This window comes from Maniola jurtina, chromosome 11 (genome assembly GCF_905333055.1).
Source record: "Maniola jurtina chromosome 11, ilManJurt1.1, whole genome shotgun sequence".
NCBI classification, from domain to species: domain Eukaryota; kingdom Metazoa; phylum Arthropoda; class Insecta; order Lepidoptera; family Nymphalidae; genus Maniola; species Maniola jurtina.
This window is the reverse complement of record NC_060039.1, coordinates 1,204,473-1,224,907: the sequence shown is the minus strand read 5'-3', so window position 1 is coordinate 1,224,907 and position 20,435 is coordinate 1,204,473. Positions and strand designations below refer to the sequence as shown.

Here is a 20,435-nt window from a genome sequence, read left to right as displayed (position 1 = left end):
TGATGGATGGATGTAGATAGGTACACATTTGATGGGGGGGGGGGGTTTAGTGGTTTGTATCAATAGGAACCAGGGGTTGAATGAGGAAGGCTGAGGACAGTACGTGTGGTGCTTACTAGGGAAGGTTTATGTTCAACAGTGACCTTATGATGATGACGATGTAGATGACGATGATGATGATGATGGACGTACGAGGACGAATCTTTTACGAAACGAATAAAGGAAAATCGAACAGATGCGGGTCATTACGGTTAACATATAAAATAATGTATAAGGTACCTACTTTCTTCTAATCTTTATGATCGATCAGCTTGTGATAGAGATCTTGATGTCGTAGAGAATAGAGATGTATCGAACGGAATATTTATTTCATTTTTTTTCCTGCTATTATGTTGATATCGCTTTTCTCTATGAAAAGGAATTAATGATAAACTAATAGGTATCATTCGGCGGCGAGTCGCGACTGTGTCGTTCCCAGGGTCGAATTTGGTAGTTCTGCTTATGTTACTCGAAACGACAAAGTACGCCATATGGTGCATATTATGGCTAAAATAAAATATATAAGTATCATGTGAAATTATAAATCAAAGATTCTTTTTGCATGTAGATATTATATGGTTAAGAGGCACAAGTGACGCAACTACTGTACCCTGGCGTTTGTTTAACATTGTCCATTAGTACTTCAGAATGTGGATTTTGCTAGGAAAAAAAAAAAAAAAAAAAAAACAATAGGTAATTGTAAGAAATATGGGAAGCGTAATCTGCATTAAAAGAAAAAGTTTGAATTGGAAGCAACCAGGCATAGGATTTTCATACATCCGTAATCACGTTCCTTTCAACTCTCTAACTATCACGGTTCACGATACGCCGTTCACGGTTCAGGCCGTGACGCACGTGCAGACGGACAGACGGACGGAGAGCAGAGGTTTAGAAAATAGGGTCTCGTAGGCACCCTTCGAGGGGTACGGAACTGGAGAAAACTAAATTATAATAATGATAATAGGTTTTCTAGGTTACCAAGTAAAATTACTTCTCTTAGGTCGGATTGTATTATGATGGATGCTTATGAAACAAAATTAAATGAACGGTCTACTCAAAGTGTTTTATGTTTGCAGGATCCAAGGATGTTGGAAATGAATAAATGAGGAAAAGAAAGACCCAAAACTAGGTATGGGTCAGGGACACAAAGTCCCAAGGAAGGAAAGCCCCGAGGTTACGGGCTATGGACAAAAAGTCCTATAGGAGGAAGGAGGTAGACCCTAGGATAAGGGTCATTAAAAATTTGGATCTGGAGGGAAAGAACCCTAGGATAAGGGTCATTAAAAATTTGGATCTGGAGGGAAATAAGGACAATCACATATGTATCCCGGTAGAAGAGAGACGCGCCAAGGCTCGGAATCCGCGATTTTCCAATAAGAAGGGAAGAAGAAAATATGTGCGTAAAACTATTGCGTTGAAAGTGTATGAAAATGTTTTGTGATTTAAATCGAGAACTGGCGGCGATTAACTTTAAGTTTAGAGAGTTTATTTTATCAAAAGGACAAGAAGTTCACTTACACATATTCATATTAAGAATCGCTCCCGATTCTAAATATAAATATAGAAGAAAACATAATCTTTAAAGGTATGGTGACTATACAATAATATAAAAAGTCAAAACACGTTATATTCGTTAACAAACTATACCTACATCTAGCTAAGATATCTATGGTGTTTGACACTGTTTGATTAAACTTTAAACTTTGTAAAAGATTTTTCCTCCAGTATGAGTTTCGGCAAGTACATTATGTAGTAGAGCTAGGTAGTTTACATACCATAATTAGTCCTAGCTTTATGTAATTGTAGCATAATAGGTATGTTCGTTTTGTGTACCATATTTATGAGATTTAGCTTTAAAGTGATGCGTGTATGTACGGACTTTAATAGTATTTTCCTAACAAATAGACATATTTTGAATTTGTATAATTGACTTATATAATATAGTTCATCAGTTTTCTTATATAATTCTTTAGTGGGAAGGAGAGTCTAGTTGGAACAGAACTTTTAACAATTTATTTTGAGATACTTGAAACCCTTTAAAGTAGTTTTTAGTAATTAGTTTTACATGCTCATCCCCAAATCTCTATTGAGTGTTCCTGTAAAATATTGGCTTGTGAGTTATAATTGATGCTTCGGACTTTATGCATATACCTACCTTCTTTGATTAAATTGAGGCCTCCTTTAGTTGCTACTGGTCTCGCAATTTTTGATATCTTTATGATTTTTGAAAAATTATTTATAAATTTAGAGTGTCTGCATCTTTTTATTTTAATATTAGCGGAAGAGAACAGAAAAATGAATTTTAGATTAAAGGCTAAATTTGAGTGCTACTGTAGACTGGCAGGTAAAGTTGCGAGGGTAAATAGTTTCGAATTGAATTGAGTTTATCTGCTATTTTCTAATTATATCGGATGGAAAGGGGTGCTGCGAGTGCTCTAAAATTAAGTTGCAATCATAATCAATACCAATGTATCAATAAAACTGTATATTCCTTCTAGTTAAGTTAGCAAGAATATTAATTTAATTAATTACTATCTTAATTTTTTTTTTGTTTTGTTGAACTAAGTCTTTGTCATTTTGGTTGTGAAGTTTACATGTTACTTAAGTTTTAATTTTTTTTTTAAAAGCGATGAGACTCGCTTAAAACAGGATGGCCGAGCTGTAAGCTTGGCCCATATTAATTATCTATAAAACATAGTTGGCGCCACTCAAATCATAACATCATATTAGAAGGCGTCATTGATTGGCTGAAGTTGTTCAACATCTGATCGATAAACGTACTGTATATAAAATTCTTATAGTTTCTAGTTGATGAATTGTAGCATAATAAAGGATAATATTTGTAATCAATATATAAGATGAAAACATCTTTATTACTTAGATGATTTGTTAAACGAGCTTGATGATTTGTATATTAGTCACTAAGTTTATTCATTGTACAATTTGGATTGGCCGATAACGATAAGATAAAAAGGGGAGTGGCTAATAAACGTGGAGAGGTTACCTGTAAGAGTGGTTTTAAAACGACGACATTCAAAAATATACTAACGTAAGAGGAACAACATTTATTTGACACAAATGTAAAAGTTAATAAATTTAAATATGAAATAAAAGTGTAATAATTTATCATAAAGATTGTGTTTGTGATTTCATCAGACCTTACCCAAAAGTATATATTTAAGTTCCATTTCTATCCTCCATACTATATAATATACTATATTACTATATAAGTATTACTATATATTATATATTTATATATAATATTACTAGCGACCCGCCCCGGCTTCGCACGGGTGGACATTTATTTTTTCTATTTTCCGGGATAAAATATAGCCTATACGGATTCGGAAGAATCCCTCTAAGTAATGGTAAAAGAAATTTTGAAATCGGTCCAGTAGTTTTTGAGCCTATTCAATACAAACATACAAAAATACAAAGGTTTCCTCTTTATAATATTAGTATAGATAAATGCGAAAGTATGTCTGTCTGTCTGTCTGTCTGTCTGCTACCTTTTCACAGCCCAACAGTGTAACCGATTCTGGCGAAATTTGCTACAGCGTTAGCTTATATACCGGGGACGGATATAGGCTACTTTTTATCCCGGAAAATCAAGCTGTTCCCACGGGATCTATAAAAATCTAAATCCACGCGGGCGAAGTCGCGGGCATCTTCTAGTATTTACATAATATAACCAGTTATTTTGAAAATTACAGGTATGGGCGATGTTCAGCGAGGAAGTACAAGAAGCCAAGAAGGACACAGTGTCATCTCGTGGAGTTCACCCTGCCGAACTACCCTCATTCGCCGGTAGAGCTGCCCTGTTACGCATGCGAAGAAACCGATTGGCTTATCTTAAAAAGGTATGTCTGATTTTCAAACTACTGGATATGTTGAGTAAAAGAAAAATATTTTAACTTACAATCCGGGGAACTTTAATTTAGTTTTAAGGGGTTCGGTACCTCAAAAGGAAAAACGGAACCCTTCCGTCCGACCGTCGTGTCTGTCAAAAAACCCATAGGCTACTTCCCGTTGACCTAGAATCATGAAATTTGGTAGGTAGGTAGAACTTATAGCATAAGTACAGGAATAAATCTGAAAACCGCGAATTTGTGGTTACATCATTAAAAAAAAAAATTAAATGTGTTACAATTTTCAGAATAAGATAACTATACCAAGTGGGGTATCATATGAAAGGGCTTTACATGTACATTCAAAAACAGATTTTTATTTATTTTTATGTTTTGATTTATCGTGCAAAATGTTGAAGAAAATACCCGAGTACGGAACCCTAAGTGCGCGAGTCCGACTCGCACTTGGCCGGTTTTTTTAATTTAATCCGCCGAAATAGACAAAATTTTATTATACGAATGCAAGAAACGTCAAAAGCACATGAAGCATGTCTTGACTCTTGACACCACCAGATGGAACATGCAGATTTTCTAAAACAACCCTTTTATTCGTCAGAAGTGTACACAGAGCATGTTCCTGATAAGAAAGTTGTGGCAAGAGTAGAAATAGAGCTAGTTTCTATAGAAATACCACACTGTTTGACCATAAAACCAGTCAAAAATCAAAAAATAAAAAACATAAATACCTACTTAGGTACTTACTTGTCTAAATAAATTTTGAAAATGCTTTTGCACAGGTTATGACTGATGCCTCCGTATGGCTGATGCCGTGCAGCAATTCTGAGGACGTCATCATGCACGTGAACAGGCTGATGGGTGCCATCGATGTGGCAATAAGAGAGCTCTGGATCTCTTGGACTGTATGTGAAGCTTTTTTTGGAAAACTTTGCTAGTTTTTAATGAATTCAACAGGATAGTTGCTCAAAAATATTAAAGGTTATGACTGCCAATGGATTTATAATGTCGGCAGAAAGATTGAAATTCGAAAAAGTATTTTGCTCTTCCGAACTTGATCTCTGCAAACCCTTAGCAAAATTCCATGTCGGCAAAATTCTTATCAACTCACTGTTACCACAATAATATAATTTTCCCAATTCTCTCTTCTCTGTCCCTCTTTCGTTATAGTGGTTCAACGCTACTGGTAGGTGAATGAAGTTTCTTTTCTCCACTCTTCACCAGCATTGATAGTGATTTATCTGACCACTTAAACTTAACTCAATTACCTATCTAATATTTCAATTAATTTGTATGTATTTAAATTAATAAATAAATAAAAACGGGTTGTGAAGCTGACGTGGCAATGGGCAGGCACATAATTCGAAGAACCGATAGCTGCTGGGCTCTCAAGGTGCCTCGCAGCCTCGCACCGAAAGCGCAGCGCAATCCCATTTAACTAGTCGAAGGCTCGACAACTCGTCGTGAAATGTGACGATGACGAAACTTAATTCGTTTCTTTTTATCTTGATCAGTAACTAAATCTGGTTTCAGCACAACATAGACGAGAAGTGTTCCGCTGGACTCAACAAGACCCTGATGAGGAAAAGTGCGGAGAATCCTGGACTGATGGAATGTAATATTGACGTGTAAGGAATTGTGATACCTAGTTTTATTATGAGGCCCAGACATTCCATTGTTATAGCAGACACCAAGATCTAAAACAAAGCAATCCGACAATCCATGTGTATGATCCACAAATCCACAAAGCATGTGTGTGAATCTAACCATCGCGGTACCTAATCACTCTCATTTGCCGATACTCTCACTATCGGCCAAATACCTACACTGTTGCAGCATCATTTGTGATATTGGTCAAAACAATGGCGATTGTAGCCATGCATTAATCACAACATTCGTGCCAAGACTGCAGTTTTGATCATCATCATCAGCAACCTCCACTCTCACAATGAGAAGGATTTGGCCATAGTTCAACACGCTGGCTAAGTGCGGATCGGCATATTTCACACACCTTACAGAACATATTCTCGGCCATGCCTAAGGATTTCCTCACGATGGTTTGCTTCACCATTAAAGTCGTTGATGGTTAAAGCAAGTACTTTCAAGTAGGTACCTACTTAATTACTTAAGTCTATTAGAGTAGTTTTGCTTGCACTGAATTGCATGGTATAGAAAACGAAAAAATGATTTAATGATTTCATGACAATCACAGAGCATAAAAACAAAACCTTATCCTTTGTTCCAGAAATATCTTAGAACTTTGCAAAGAAGCTAGCCATTGGGAAAATTTGGGCTTGGACATTCCTTTACACGCATTTCAGGTTCCTTTATTCGTTTCATTTTGAAATTAATTTGATTCTTTAAGCATTTAACGGGTTCATGGATAATGCAGCATAACGTAATTGGAATTAGCAGCGAACGACAAAGCATAGAAGGCGCGTTTCTAACAATTATGTTTTTATGCAAATTAATATCGCAACAGGCTCATGATTAGTTCGTACTGTACATGCGACACTGGCCGCTGCACCGCCCACCACGCAGTGATGAGATTTTGTTACGTTTAAGGTGCCCAAGCGCTCGAACTAAACTGCAGCGGAACTGCGCATCGCGTCAGCGCCCCGCACGATATTCTTTCCAGCCGCGCCGCGCGGCAGTGACGTACGCGCGTCGCGGCTGGAGAGAATATCGTGCGGGGCGCTGACGCGACGCGCAGTTGAGCTGCAGTGCAGGTCAAGTGCGTGGGCACCTTTATAATTAAGCGTAAGGAATATTTCTATGTTTTGTGGTGATTATTATAATAATTATAATCGCATTTTATTACTATTAGAATATCGAATACTGTTAAGGCTCGCGTCCACTAGGTTCACTGAATCCTACTTTAAGCAAGTTATAAGTTTTCGACACGCACTTGACCATCTTTTTTTAATTCATGGTGCTCTAGGTATACATGAAGAGCAAGACAATACTCTACGTGTACGAAAGCGTGTTGGCAGTGGTAAAGGGATACAACAAGATACTGGACTCGCTCTCAGAACAGGAGAGGCTGTTGTTTAAGCCGCTCATAACGGTAAATTTTGAAATGAGCATTAATTATTGCTACAAAATGTCCCAAAAAAAGTCTGAATTACATAAATATATGGCTATTATAATAATAATATTATTATATATTAATAGTTTAATAGGTAAAGCATGTTTAGGCAAAACTTTTTAAAAGGCATCCTTAAAACCTTCGAAATTGTACCAATGTTACCCGTTTCTACTGTAAATTGAACAAGTTTCAGCTCTTTGTCCGGTGTTACCCTAAAAAGATAATTCTACCATTTTGATCTATGTTTTAGGCATGCGAAAAGAAAGTTCAACCGGGAATCTCAAAATTAACATGGACATCAACAATGTCTGATGCATATATTGCAGACTGTGTTTTGCAAATTGGTGAAGTAAGCATGTTGTTAATATTATTGGTTTATGTTCTTTTAGGCCGATATTATTATACCTGCAAGTTTTATTCACGTAAGTCGCTTACATGAATAACTTTTTTTTTTTTTTTTATAAAGCCTTTTATTACTGAAAATTTTACAAATAATTTACAAACATAAGTTATACATGCTTTTAGGTAAGATAGGTAATACATAATTAGAAATGTTAATCTTATAATTACAGTAACAGCAAGTAGGTAAGTATATTTCAATTTTTCCATTCCTTTTTTATTTCTTTTTATGAACACAATTTATTACTACAACTATAATTTAAAAAATTGATTTTTAATCACTATTTATTCTGAATAAAACTGTTTTTAAATGGAAAAGCTCATATACACCTTTATCACATTGTAGGTATATGCCTATTGGAAGGTATATATTTGTTGTTATCGATATATAATAGTTAAATACAAATTTACAATTCATATTTTTACTAGATAACAATTTATTATCTTATGTTTTTATTTATAATATTTTAAAACATGAATAACTTACAACCAATTTATTCATGTGAATAATTAATGTAATTTAGTTACCTCAGTAGATAATTTGATGTCAATTAATTACGTAAACTGCTTATGTGAGTAAAACTTACAAGTATAATCGTGGCCTTATTTAAAATTGCTTTTACCAAAACTAATTTTTTTTAGCTGCAAGATTTTCTTACAACATACAAAAATTGTAATTTAAATTTGGTAAAGATAATGGAAAAAGTTTGTGATACCCCTCTTATTGAATTTGATATTTATAATGCTTTTGAAATAAGAGAATTTCGACACAAAATAAGAGGAATGGAAGAAGTAGCAGCTGCCAAAATACTAGATATGTATAAGGAAATTATAACTTACGTAATAATTGTATATGAAGGATTTGAAGCATATATTACACAGGTATGAACTTAACTAATAACCAAATAGGGAATGTTTTACTACAGACCCCTAAAAAGCTTGTTTAACCTAGGTGCTTATCTTCTAGATGGCAGAACACTGGATTAAATATGTTAGAAGATATGATCAAATGTTAGAAGACGCATTACGACTGACAATCAAAGCTACTATGCAAAATATATACAAATGTGTACATGGTGACGGTAAGTTCCTATTATATTATTTAGGACTGACTACCTATCATGTTTCCGAATGATTGATGAGTGGATTTAAATTTTAGGTACGATGGCACCCTCACCTCTAATCAAAATGAATCTTTATTTATCTGATAAAAACCAAATAGTTTTCGATCCTTCACGTCATGAGTTAGAAGATACATTTACAACGATACTGGAGGAGATAATTTATCTTTTAAGTACTATTCCAAGGTTATTCGAAAAATTTGGTTTGCCTGCTGGTGGTCTTAAGAAGTTCAAAGATGTTATTACAAGTGATACAGACAGTAATAAATTGCAATCTTTGATTGATACAGGTATGTCTTGAGAACTGTAAACAATTATTTATGAAAAAGACAATGGAGTACCTTCTAACTAATTTTTTTCTTTTAAATGTTGTTAAAAAGAACAGAAAAACAATATCAAAGTAACAGGTAAAGCAAACATTTTGTTTTAATCAATTTCAGAAATTGATTATAATATCGCTCTTGTGAATGAACATATACGGATGTGGGATCCATATTCTCACATTTGGAAAGTTAATAAAGATGATTTTATGATAAAATATCGTGAAGATGGTCATACAGCTGCAGATTTTGATGCATTAATTATCAATTATAGTAACCTTGCTAACGCTGTCCAGATACAAGAAACTGTAAATCAGGTAAAATTAAAAAAAAAACAATTTTATTTAACTACTTATTGCATTGTACCTAACTACCTACCTATGTATGGCATTTAATTATTTTATTGTTTTGTCACTAAAATTAAATTTCAGATTCATTTTATAACCCTTAATTCAAGTGAATTGAAGAAATCAATCATTGCTCATTGTTTAATGTGGCAAATTAAGTTAGGCGAAGTGTTAAAAAAAATAACAGAAGCAGATATCGATGCAGTTTATGCCTATATAGAAAAAAGCAGTATAGAAGCAATGACTGTAAGCAACAGTATATTATTTATTTTTGTCAGATCAAATAAAATCTCACCAGATGTTATTAACTCTTAATTTATTATTTCAGATGCCAGCTGATTTGAAAGAATTAGCCACTTCAATGGCAACTTATGAGCGTTTAGTCTCAGAAATACCAATAACAGAAAAAACTTTTCCTCCTATAACAGATAAAATGATGACTCTGGGTAATTATTTAATACTACTATACTTTGACCTTATCTTTATATTGTACTAATCTTGCTTTATAATACATTCTAGTCGACATTCTCATAATATAATAATATATAAGAATGCAAATGAATAATATTTAATATCTAGTAATGATAATTTTAATAATTTTAATCCTATTCTTATTGTATCTTTAATATTAACCATTTTACTGTACCTAAAATTGTATTTGCCATGCCCTGACAGGGTCTCGTGTATTTAGCTTTTAGCTTTAAGCACCCACCATCAATTAATGTAAATGTACATGAAAGCAAATAAATAAATCTGAATCTGAATCTGAATTATTATTTAAAACTGGATTGTCTTAATGTTCTTGAAACTATTATAATTATTATTACTTATATTTCAGCTAAGTTTGAAGTTGAACTTAGCCCTGATATGCAAACACGCCATGAAAATATTCCTGTGCAGTGGACAGAGTATTTAGCTCTTCTTGAAGAAGCAAAAAAGTTGTTAGAGATGAATAAAGATAAATTTAAAACAGAACTCTTAGAACAAGCTGAGGTATATAAAAATATAACTATTTTAAATTCTCCCGGCAGTTTGGCCCGTTTTATTTTAATTTCTGTAAAATATTTAGGTGTTTAAAGAACAAGCTAAAGAATTTTGTGAAGATTTCTATAAGAATGCTCCGTGCAGCTCTGACATAAGTGGAAAAGATGCACTATCACAACTGAAAGCTTTTAGAGATCAACTCAATGCACTTCGCGCTCAAGAGCAACAAATAAGAGATGGACTAGCTGTTTTCAACTTGACGTAAATAACAGTAAAATTAATCATCAGTTAAAATAGAATAGTAGGATATAATATTATGGATTGTTACTATCATTATAATCATCATCGTCAACAACACCATCAAGTAAATTTGATAGTAACATGTCGTTGATTTAGTTTGATTATGAAAATAAAAAGTTACTTTGGAAGATGTTACTTATACTGTAATTAAATTTAGGCTTCTAAATTTGTAGGACACCAGTGAATCTGGACCTACAAAAGATGGAGAAAGAACTAGAGAAACTGGAAGAAGTTTGGGAACTGGTGTTTCAGTGGGAGGAGTCTTGGGAAAAATATAAAACACAAACATTCTGGGAAATGGAAACAGATGAAATGGAAGACAACGTTATGTTTCTATTTAGGTAAGATAATATGTTTATTTCTTGTAAATGTGTCTGCTATAACTACAAATAATAATTTATTTTACAGAAATTTCAACCGCCTCTCTCGTCAACTCAAAGACAAAGGATGGGATATAATAGACACAACTCGAGTTAAAGTTGATGCATTTCGACGAACTCTACCTTTGATTGGAGACTTGAAAAATCCTTGTATGAGGGAGCGTCATTGGGATAGAATTAAAACTCTTATGGGAGTGTTAGTATTTTTCACCTTTTGTTATTAATTTGGAATAATATGGGTTCCTGATTGAAAATATAAGTAAAAATCATTTTTTCGTATCAGTGAATTTGATCAAAATTCTGAAGATTTCAAGCTTGAATTGATAATGCGTCTTAATTTCCAAGCATACGCTGAAGATATTGCAGAAATATCAAATGCTGCAACTATGGAATTAAACATAGAAAATGGTCTCAAAGCTATCCGAGAAGTATGGAAAAACACAACATATGAAATGCAGCATCATAAAGGAGATATGTATAGAATAAAGAATGTTGAGGATGTAATGCAGGTGTGGGTCATATAATAATTTAAGATATGTGACGTACAATTAACATTGTAAAATCTGACATTTAAAATATTTTTTATGATTTAGTTTTTGGAAGACCATCAAGTTCAGCTGTCTTCTATGAAGTCAACCAAATACGTGGAACCTTTCATTAAAGAAGTTGATTATTGGGAGAAGTCTTTAGGTTATGTAGCCGAGTGCATCGAGGTTAACATTGTTACTTCACTATTCCTACCTGCTATCTTTTTACGGAATTGTTTGTAAACAAAACTACCTACTTATTATTGTATCCGTAGATCTCATTGCAAGTTCAAAGACGGTACCTTTACCTTGAACAGATATTCAGTGGAGAAGATATAAGAAAACAGTTACCAGTTGAAGTAAAAGTATTTGACGCTTTAACTGCTGATTGGACAGAAGTTACCAGCAGGTTAGATCTAATCATTGCAGGTTCCAAAAGTATCTACCTAACTATATGCTTAAAATCGGTGTGGAATGAAACATAAATAATTTACTGTGAAGATTCTGGTTTTTACTAGCAAAAATGCTCGTTACTTAGGAACCTTAAAATATGATACCTAGACCTAAGTGTCTACCTAATTATTTTAAGAAAAGAATATTTAAAAATTGATCTTTTGAATAAAAATCTTATGAAGGCACTTTATAATTTAAATAGGGACTGCAATAATTTTTTAAGTCTAGTTATTTATTATTTTTAAAATGTTTTTGTTTTTAGTATGTATGCCGGCAAAAATGCAATTGAAGCATGCTTATATAAACCAGCACCATATCTTTTTAACAAGCTTAATAATATGGTTGATAACTTAGATGGAATATTGAGAGCCTTAGAAAAGTACTTGGAGACAAAACGACAACTATTTCCAAGATTTTATTTCATTTCAAATGACGACCTCCTTGAAATTTTAGGAAATTCAAAGAAACCGCAATTAATACAAGTTCACTTGAAAAAGTTATTTGATAATGTGAATAAAATAAAAATTGATAAGGTGAGAACAAGTTGAGTAGAAAATTTATAACGAGCTGAGTGCTGACCCATTCCGGCTTTAGAAAATCTTTTCGTAACCCCGGGTTAGTTGCGTTGGTGGACGACCCGTGTACCCATTGGCTTCTCCCACCAGTAGGGTGCAAGAGGAAAAGGTTTGAGCTGCACATTGAAGTTGCTTTCAAACTACGAAAATATAAAAATTTATTAATTTACAAATTACAAACACAAACTTAAAAAATATTTTTTGGAGCAACCTGTATAGTATGTAATATTCCAGTCATTGCAACCGGTTTCGCTGGCAGCCATGTTCACGACGTTACGCGTCGCGCTGCACATTGTACTTACCTACCCACTAGATTAAGTACTATGTACCTACATTACCAATTTGTCATTACGCTGGTTTCTATAATTTTATTTTTATTGTATAGCTATAACTAGTATACTCAGTGTCCGGTAAAACCAACTGTGGTTTTTGTGGCGCTGAATGTAACCAAAACTCTTTGTATATTTTTTAATGTCAATAATAATAAATAAAATAATATAATATATAAATATCGCTCACCCTACTTTTAATTGTCACTGTTTACACTTAGATGTAATATATAATAATATTACCGCTAAATGTGAACAGTGACATTTAAAAGTAGGGTGAGTGATATTTATATATTATATTATATTCCGTAGTTTTAAATCAACTTGATACCTATGTTAGTCAGCTGTTTTTTAAGTTATTATTTATTTACTTAAAAATTATGAATAAATTGGTACAAGACAAAATATACTTATACTGGCAACATTTTCTTCTTTTTCGTCATGTTATATCTGTTCTGTGGTCACTGGTGTGTCAGACTCTGTAGTCTGTGGTATAACCTAAAAACCTGAAATACAAAATCAAACAAAACAAAATAATAAACAAAAGTATTAGAAAGTGCAGTTGAAATTTTTGTGAATAGGAATAAATTTAAAAATGAATGAAGAAGACTTAGTTGATGTCGTTTACGCCCCACTGGCTAGTTTGGTAAGTATATCGTTGTGAATATATTTTTTAGTTTTAGGTTAGGTACTATTAAAATTAATAAAAAGTAAAAGGTTTGTTTATGAAATCTTAATGATTGGAATCTGAATCCGACTATTCAGACCTGTATTCGAAACGATCCATACATATAATATTGGCGTCACTCAGAAAAGCAGGTATTATTTTAATATTTTTATCGAATTATTGGAATGTCCTCTCCAAAACCAACACAAAAAAAAACACAAGTTTAATGTGTAAGGTTATCCGAGAGTTTTAATCTAAACAAACTAATGCCAAAATAAATAATTTAATTAGAGCGTGATTGCTATCACAACATCTAATTATTCAGTTCACAATCCAAATACCGAAAATATGCGATATCGCTCCGAATCTCAGAAGGAGACTAAACTAAAACCTTCGAAACACCCGTATTTATGCAAGTTCAATCTTGTTGGCCTCCTAGCAACAGATTGTATGACATCGAATGAGCCAAATATCGATTTTATCAAACTACCTGCATTAGGTAAATTAATAATTTTATATTATTTCTGACAACTCAAATCAATTTTTTTTAAAATAACCTTACAGTTCGGCCGTCCTGAATTTAACACGCCCTCGTGTTTCTAAATAATCTTGTCATGTCAGTCGCGGGCTTCCTTGCCCTAAGTCAAATCCAAATCATGGGCTATCCTGCCCTCCTTCATGTCATCAAAACCTATTCTTGAACAGCCGAACTCTCAGTTTTAATATCAAGTCAACGATAAATCCAAACGACTAACTTCTCATTCGATGTATACAAAATCTGAACCACTTATTGCAAATTACTTTCCACTTCACAAAAGACTAAATTCTTTAAAATAAAACTTAAAATTTTAATCACCAAATCAAACTCAATAAAAAAATTTATCAAATGTGGGTTGTTTTGAAAAAGATACTAAAGCGAAATGAAGGCAACGTGAGACACATCCCACTTCTGAATTATTGGCGTCACTCAGAAAAGCAGGTATTATTTTAATACAGTGTAAACTCCATGTAACGTCACTCTATTTAACGACAAACTCCCTTAAGCGTCGAAATCAATTGGCTTCGGTTGGTTTAGCTTGTCTTTCATACCATGTTTCACTCTACATAGCATTACACCCACTCTCAATAACGACAACAATTGAGTAATAAAAAGTACCTTTTAAGTTGCTAAAATTAGTAAAAACTGCGCAGCTGTGTACGATCTATTGTCGCTTTATTATCCTAGCCCGCAATAAACTCGACTGTCGGCATCATGCATACCGAACATTCTAAGAAATTCGTTCTTTTGTTTACAAATTGGGATTGCTTGTACGTGTACACTGTTGTTGACCATGACTCATAAGTAGGAGTCATGGATTATCTATACCTTATCATATTCTTAGTTGCTCACAAACTTTCTAGCATTCAAATAACATTCTTTTTTATGCACATAAATAAACTTTTTCTTTTTCTAATTCTGATGTTTCTTCTCTCCATTTAACGACAACTCTCTATAACGCCATAAAATGCACAGTCCCTTCGGTGTCGTTATATAGAGTTTATACTGTATTTTTATCGAATTATTGGAATGTCCTCTCCAAAACCAACACAAAAAAAAACACAAGTTTAATGTGTAAGGTTATCCGAGAGTTTTAATCTAAACAAACTAATGCCAAAATAAATAATTTAATTAGAGCGTGATTGCTATCACAACATCTAATTATTCAGTTCACAATCCAAATACCGAAAATATGCGATATCGCTCCGAATCTCAGAAGGAGACTAAACTAAAACCTTCGAAACACCCGTATTTATGCAAGTTCAATCTTGTTGGCCTCCTAGCAACAGATTGTATGACATCGAATGAGCCAAATATCGATTTTATCAAACTACCTGCATTAGGTAAATTAATAATTTTATATTATTTCTGACAACTCAAATCAATTTTTTTTAAAATAACCTTACAATAATAAGTATATGTAATTACTCGAAAAGATGCGGTAGGTATTCGATCGGCAATTTTGGCGCCAGTGATTTTTCGTATTTTCTGTCACTAAGGTGATTATTAATTTGCTCTGCTCTGTTCGTCGTTAAAGTTCAGTTAGGGTTCAGAAGTTTTTGGTACACCTTCACATTGATTCTAACCTCAGCTTGCTAACATCTTGTATTACACTCATTATCACCATACTGTTATAATACTGAAATAAATACTGAGACAAATAAACTACATAGGTAAATATCTTTTAATAAATGTGTCTACATTAAAAGAAGATATTCATGTAGTTTACACTAAGTAGCAGTTATACTAAGGGCTCATTTCACTACAGCTAGATATACTTTACCTAATTAATAATTTTGATTTACAACAGTTTTTGTATTGGGAATCTCTCAAATTTATTCATTAGGCAAAGTTTATCTGGCGGTTATGAAACTGGCTCTTAATTGAACTAATTAAGTTTGTTTAAGTGTAGTGTGTAAAGTAAATAAGATGGTGTTAAATATAACTAACAGAGAACTTAAATAATTTTTCAGCGTCAAGCAGCAGAACTAATTGAAACATCTGTAGATATCAAACATGATTCTTGCAGGAGAAATATTGGGATTTTGCAACAATACAGAACCTTTCACCTACCAGAAGTATTTGGCCGGAACACTTGGAGGACCAGGTACCGCTTGGCGATACGCCAGGCCATCTACAGCCACCGGTGGAATGATCTGGCTTACCTGCTGAAAAAGTCTCCAATATGGGAGCAGGCATATAAACGTGACTTACCCATTTATTTTAGAGTGAGTTTATTTTCAGCTTTATACTTTTTAATTTCTATTAAAGCGACAGTCCAAACCCAAGGGTCCCAATGGCATCCTTCGGTTTATGGAATCCTGGAAAGGAGCAAATTCTGAACTGATTTTCTGCACATCTTTGACTTAAAAAAACATTGTGAGAAGACCTGCAATAGGGATGATGACCACTTGTCAAATCAACAACTTTTTATCAAACGTCAAAACGCTCGCTTTGTATGGGAGTTTGTTATGAAATACACAGATGTGACGTCATAACATTTGACTTAATTTGACGTACTTTTTTTAACCCCCGACCCAAAAAGAGGGGTGTTATAAGTTTGACGTGTGTATCTGTGTGTCTGTGTATCTGTGTATCTGTGTATCTGTCTTTGGCATCGTAGCGCCTAAACGAATGAACCGATTTTAATTTAGTTTTTTTTGTTTGAAAGGTGGCTTGATCGAGAGTGTTCTTAGCTATCATCTAAAAAAATTGGTTCAGCCGTTTAAGAGTTATCAGCTCTTTTCTAGTTTTCTTGTAGAAAAGAAGGTTAGATAACCATAAGGTTCTTAATATTATGTCAATAGACAAATGTCAAGCTGTCAAGATGGACTTTGCCTAAATACATAATTATTTATTTGAAAATGATGTTTTGGAAAACTCAAATACTTTGGATCGTCGGGGGTGTTATAAATTTTTAATTTACACTTGTAGTTAAATTAATTTAAAATGGTTAGCAAACTTAAAACTACCAGCGAATATGGATTTGACGAATTTTGGAAGACCCTCTATTTAATTATTAGTAAGAAATTATTTATTTTTGACCTAGGCATCCCCATTAACGGTTTTTGCTATTGAGAGTGGTTGTTACAGTATATAGAGTGATTCAATATAAGGGTAACAATGTTAACCAGAGAGTATACAAACACTTCATAATGTTACCCAGATAAGCCTCAGCAATTGCATGTTGTAAGAGTTTTTCGTTATATAGAAGTTTGCAATATAGAGTTACTGTATATATTTAGATGAACGTTTGTATTCCAGGCATTGACAATCCTGCTAATGAACCATCCGACTGCCAAATCTCAGGCACTACTGGAGGACTATGTGCACATGGTGACGGCGTGTCGGTCTGTCGGAACCAAGCAGGCTCTCTACAAGGCCATCCTGAGCCTCCCACACAGGCTGTTCAACAAAAACCATTGCCAAAGAAATGCAAAAGAATAGAAATAATTTCTATTCAAATAAACAATAACTGCTTTAAAACAACTCTAACAGCTGTATTCACAATCACTACTATGAGGTCTCACAGTGTGCTTGAACGCATAGTGTAGGTTCCACCAATCATATCATTGTAAATTGACGTGACACAGTCATCTGATTGGTGGAACCAACACTATGCGTTCGAGCGCACTGTGAGACCTCATAGTAATGATTGTGAATACGGCCGCAAGACTTAAGGCTGAGCTCAATAGAGTGCACTTTGAACTTGCTCAGACTTAAGACACGGTTAAAATGAGACAGCATTATAACGCTGGCATAAATCTGTCTTGTTTTTAAATGTTTTATAGAAGCAGGTGTTACTTTGCGGAATTCCATGATATACAAGGGACCAAAAGCTTAATTTGCTATAATCTGCTAAAGCAGACAAATCTGTATCGCATGTTGCATGTTGGACCATACAGATTTGCCTGGTTTTTTTTTTAATAGCAAGCAAATGAGCAGGCGACCCACCTGCTGTGATTACCGCCGCCAATGAACATTTGCAGCACCGGAGGTACCTGCCTTTCAGGAATAGGTTTTGCAGATTATAGCAAATTAAGCTTTTGGTTCCTTGTCTGTCTCGTTTTAACTGAAACTTAAGTCTAAGCAAAGTCAAAGTGCGCTCTATAGATTTCAACCTAAGTCTGCGGCCCAGCTGGGAAGGGGTGCATCTGGGGTGGCAAGCGGGCGCCATGCCACACTCTCCAACCCGCCCTCGATTAGAGGCATCCGCGCGTCTTTCTTCCAATTTCTTGTAAATATTACGAGTATGTTCTACACACTAGCCACCCCGAAGGACGCACTTGAACCCAACTGTACCTACCAGACTTAGGACTTGTTTCACAACCTCCAGATAATTCCTTTATGTTGCCGACAGAGGTTCTTTAGTGCGAAACACTAAAGTACCGCTTGCGGCATCCTATTCAGTGCATAAAGAAGTGTATCTAAGATGCCGTTAATCACGGCAACGCCTAATACACTTTGTAAATCATGTTGTGTATTGTAAATCTGTCTTCTGTATCAGAATATACTGTAAACTGAAAGGCTCGGTAAATTATATGTAATGAAAACATAATTATTAATTTATGGTAGTTACTATATTAAAGGCCCGAAACAATAAGGCTGGCTGTTCACTGAAGCCAAGGAGAGACGTGTTCAGCTGATTATTTTTGATGTGATAACTTGATCATGACATAATCTCTCAATAATCTGCCACTAATTGTGTAAGGAAAACGTATTCATTGTAATCGGTAGCAAATTCTGTCCCTTGATGGGCTGTGAAGAAATGTGAATAACAAATTCAACCAATCAATAAACAGAATTTGCTGTCTACGATTACCATGGATATTTTTTTTTTACACAATGAAGGGACAGATAGTTCCAAAGATGTCTGCCTCAGCTTCGATCCGCTCCGTTACGATGGACAGGCAGCCTAATATGGATGAACCTAAATCTTCGTTATTCTTAGGTAAATGATAAGTGCTCAGTATAATAAATCGGTAAGATACTATTTGCTATTAATTTTATTTTCGACGCAATACCTAAACTCCCTAAAGGCTCAGTACACATTGGAGGAAGCGAAGCGTCCCGTCTTTTCTGAAATATTTACTGAATTTTATTTTTAGGTAGGTACTATGTGATGTTTATAGTGTGTGTGTGTAAATTGTTTCACACAGTACTTACTGTTTTTTTATTTATTTTTAGACTGATTTTTCGATCGCCAATTGATATATCTAAGTATTGAAGTAAATATAAACACTGATTTATATTTCAATGTATGGTGTATCTAAGAAAATAGTTTTAGCAGTTCTTGTTAATCAGCTAAAATAACAGGTTTATCCGTTAGTTAAAGATTGGTGATTGAAAAATCAACATGTTTTACTGTACAGTTTACAAAGTAAACTGAACAGTAGAAAAGTTCAAAAGACGCGCGCGTCGCTACGCTTCAACTCTGCATATTTCTAATAATGTGCTAATGTATCTTGAGTCTTGAAAAGTATTATTTTTATTAATTTTTTGTCACTGTACTCTTAAGTTTTTACGATGGACCAACCCTTAAATGGTGAAATCTCTTTCGTACGTATAAAGTAAAGGCTTCGCATACTACACCGACTCGACGCCGACTCCACTCCGACAATTCACAGTTAAAGTATGGAAATGTGAGCTTCAATGTAAAAAAATCTGTGATTCGTTGCTCCGTTGCGACGTGATTGAAAGACAAACCAATAAACCAACGAAAAACACTAGTATTTATAATAGCGGTAGTAATTACCTAATTTTATCTAGACTAGCTTAAAATTGCTATGGAAAAGGGTCTAAGTGTGTGTATGTGTGTGTGTGTGTATAGTTATTTATGAATAATATTCTTTCGTTCAGAATGCCTTGGGCTTGCCAGTAGCTAAAGCCATGATGTCGGAAGACGGCGAGTGTATCGAGTGGAAATATAACCTGGTGCTGGACGGACCGGCTGAGGTCTGGCTTTTGGGTTTGGAGCATACCATGAGGGTTGTGCTACGAGATGTAAGGGATTTGTCCAATTCTATTCAGTTTTACATGACTGCCCAAAAAAAATCGGTCAAGTGCGAGTCAGACTCACACATGAAGGGTTCCGTTCCGTACAAGAAATAACACTTTATTTTTTTTAATTTTCATGGTGGTCATTTTGAAATTTTTATTATTTGTTGTTATAGCGGCAATAGAAATAAATATTCTGTGAAAATTCAACTCTGGTTCACGAGATACAGCTCGCTAACAGACAGACGGACGGACAGCGAAGGCTTAGTAATAGTCCCGTTGGCTCCCTTTGGCTGTCCGCCAATTTGCCTTGAGCCTAAGAATTCGTAGCAGACTAGTGTTTTCAGGAAAATTGTTAGATTGAATGTTTATACATTTCAGCAACTAATAATTACAAGGGCAGCACTGAGGAAGTGTCGGTATCAGAGGGAACAGTGGATCAATGACTACCCAGGCCAGCTTGGAATCACTTGCAGCAAGGTAGGTACAACCCTCCATCACCCATGGC

At 34.3% G+C, this 20,435-nt stretch overlaps 2 protein-coding genes across 4 annotated transcripts in view; both read left to right on the top strand.

Moving 5' to 3' along the window:
• Positions 1-20,435, top strand: part of LOC123869377 (dynein axonemal heavy chain 2) — a 70,588-nt gene that overhangs the window by 10,715 nt on the left and 39,438 nt on the right. For both annotated transcript variants that reach the window (XR_006796880.1, XM_045912267.1), the window contains exons 8-29: positions 3,753-3,899; positions 4,685-4,807; positions 5,436-5,530; positions 6,148-6,223; positions 6,844-6,969; positions 7,241-7,339; positions 8,032-8,271; positions 8,357-8,471; positions 8,549-8,800; positions 8,951-9,147; positions 9,262-9,423; positions 9,506-9,623; positions 10,016-10,170; positions 10,247-10,422; positions 10,635-10,802; positions 10,870-11,037; positions 11,125-11,350; positions 11,435-11,554; positions 11,644-11,777; positions 12,084-12,354; positions 19,790-19,933; positions 20,309-20,407. Coding sequence is in view for 1 of the 2 variants with exons in the window: in XM_045912267.1 (XP_045768223.1) it covers positions 3,753-3,899; positions 4,685-4,807; positions 5,436-5,530; positions 6,148-6,223; positions 6,844-6,969; positions 7,241-7,339; positions 8,032-8,271; positions 8,357-8,471; positions 8,549-8,800; positions 8,951-9,147; positions 9,262-9,423; positions 9,506-9,623; positions 10,016-10,170; positions 10,247-10,422; positions 10,635-10,802; positions 10,870-11,037; positions 11,125-11,350; positions 11,435-11,554; positions 11,644-11,777; positions 12,084-12,354; positions 19,790-19,933; positions 20,309-20,407 (3,411 nt within the window). In the remaining variant the exon portion in view is untranslated. The remainder of the gene's footprint in view (positions 1-3,752; positions 3,900-4,684; positions 4,808-5,435; positions 5,531-6,147; positions 6,224-6,843; positions 6,970-7,240; positions 7,340-8,031; positions 8,272-8,356; positions 8,472-8,548; positions 8,801-8,950; positions 9,148-9,261; positions 9,424-9,505; positions 9,624-10,015; positions 10,171-10,246; positions 10,423-10,634; positions 10,803-10,869; positions 11,038-11,124; positions 11,351-11,434; positions 11,555-11,643; positions 11,778-12,083; positions 12,355-19,789; positions 19,934-20,308; positions 20,408-20,435) is intronic.
• On the top strand, positions 13,209-18,692 carry LOC123869401. Of its 2 annotated transcripts, none has more exons than XM_045912308.1 (3): positions 13,209-13,371; positions 15,960-16,158; positions 17,195-18,692. In XM_045912308.1, the coding sequence occupies exons 1-3, from the start codon at positions 13,343-13,345 to the stop codon at positions 17,375-17,377; spliced, it is 411 nt and encodes a 136-aa protein (XP_045768264.1). In that variant the 5' UTR covers positions 13,209-13,342; the 3' UTR covers positions 17,378-18,692. The 2 variants fall into 2 exon arrangements, with proteins under 2 accessions (XP_045768264.1, XP_045768263.1); XM_045912307.1 differs by having other exon boundaries at positions 15,904-16,158.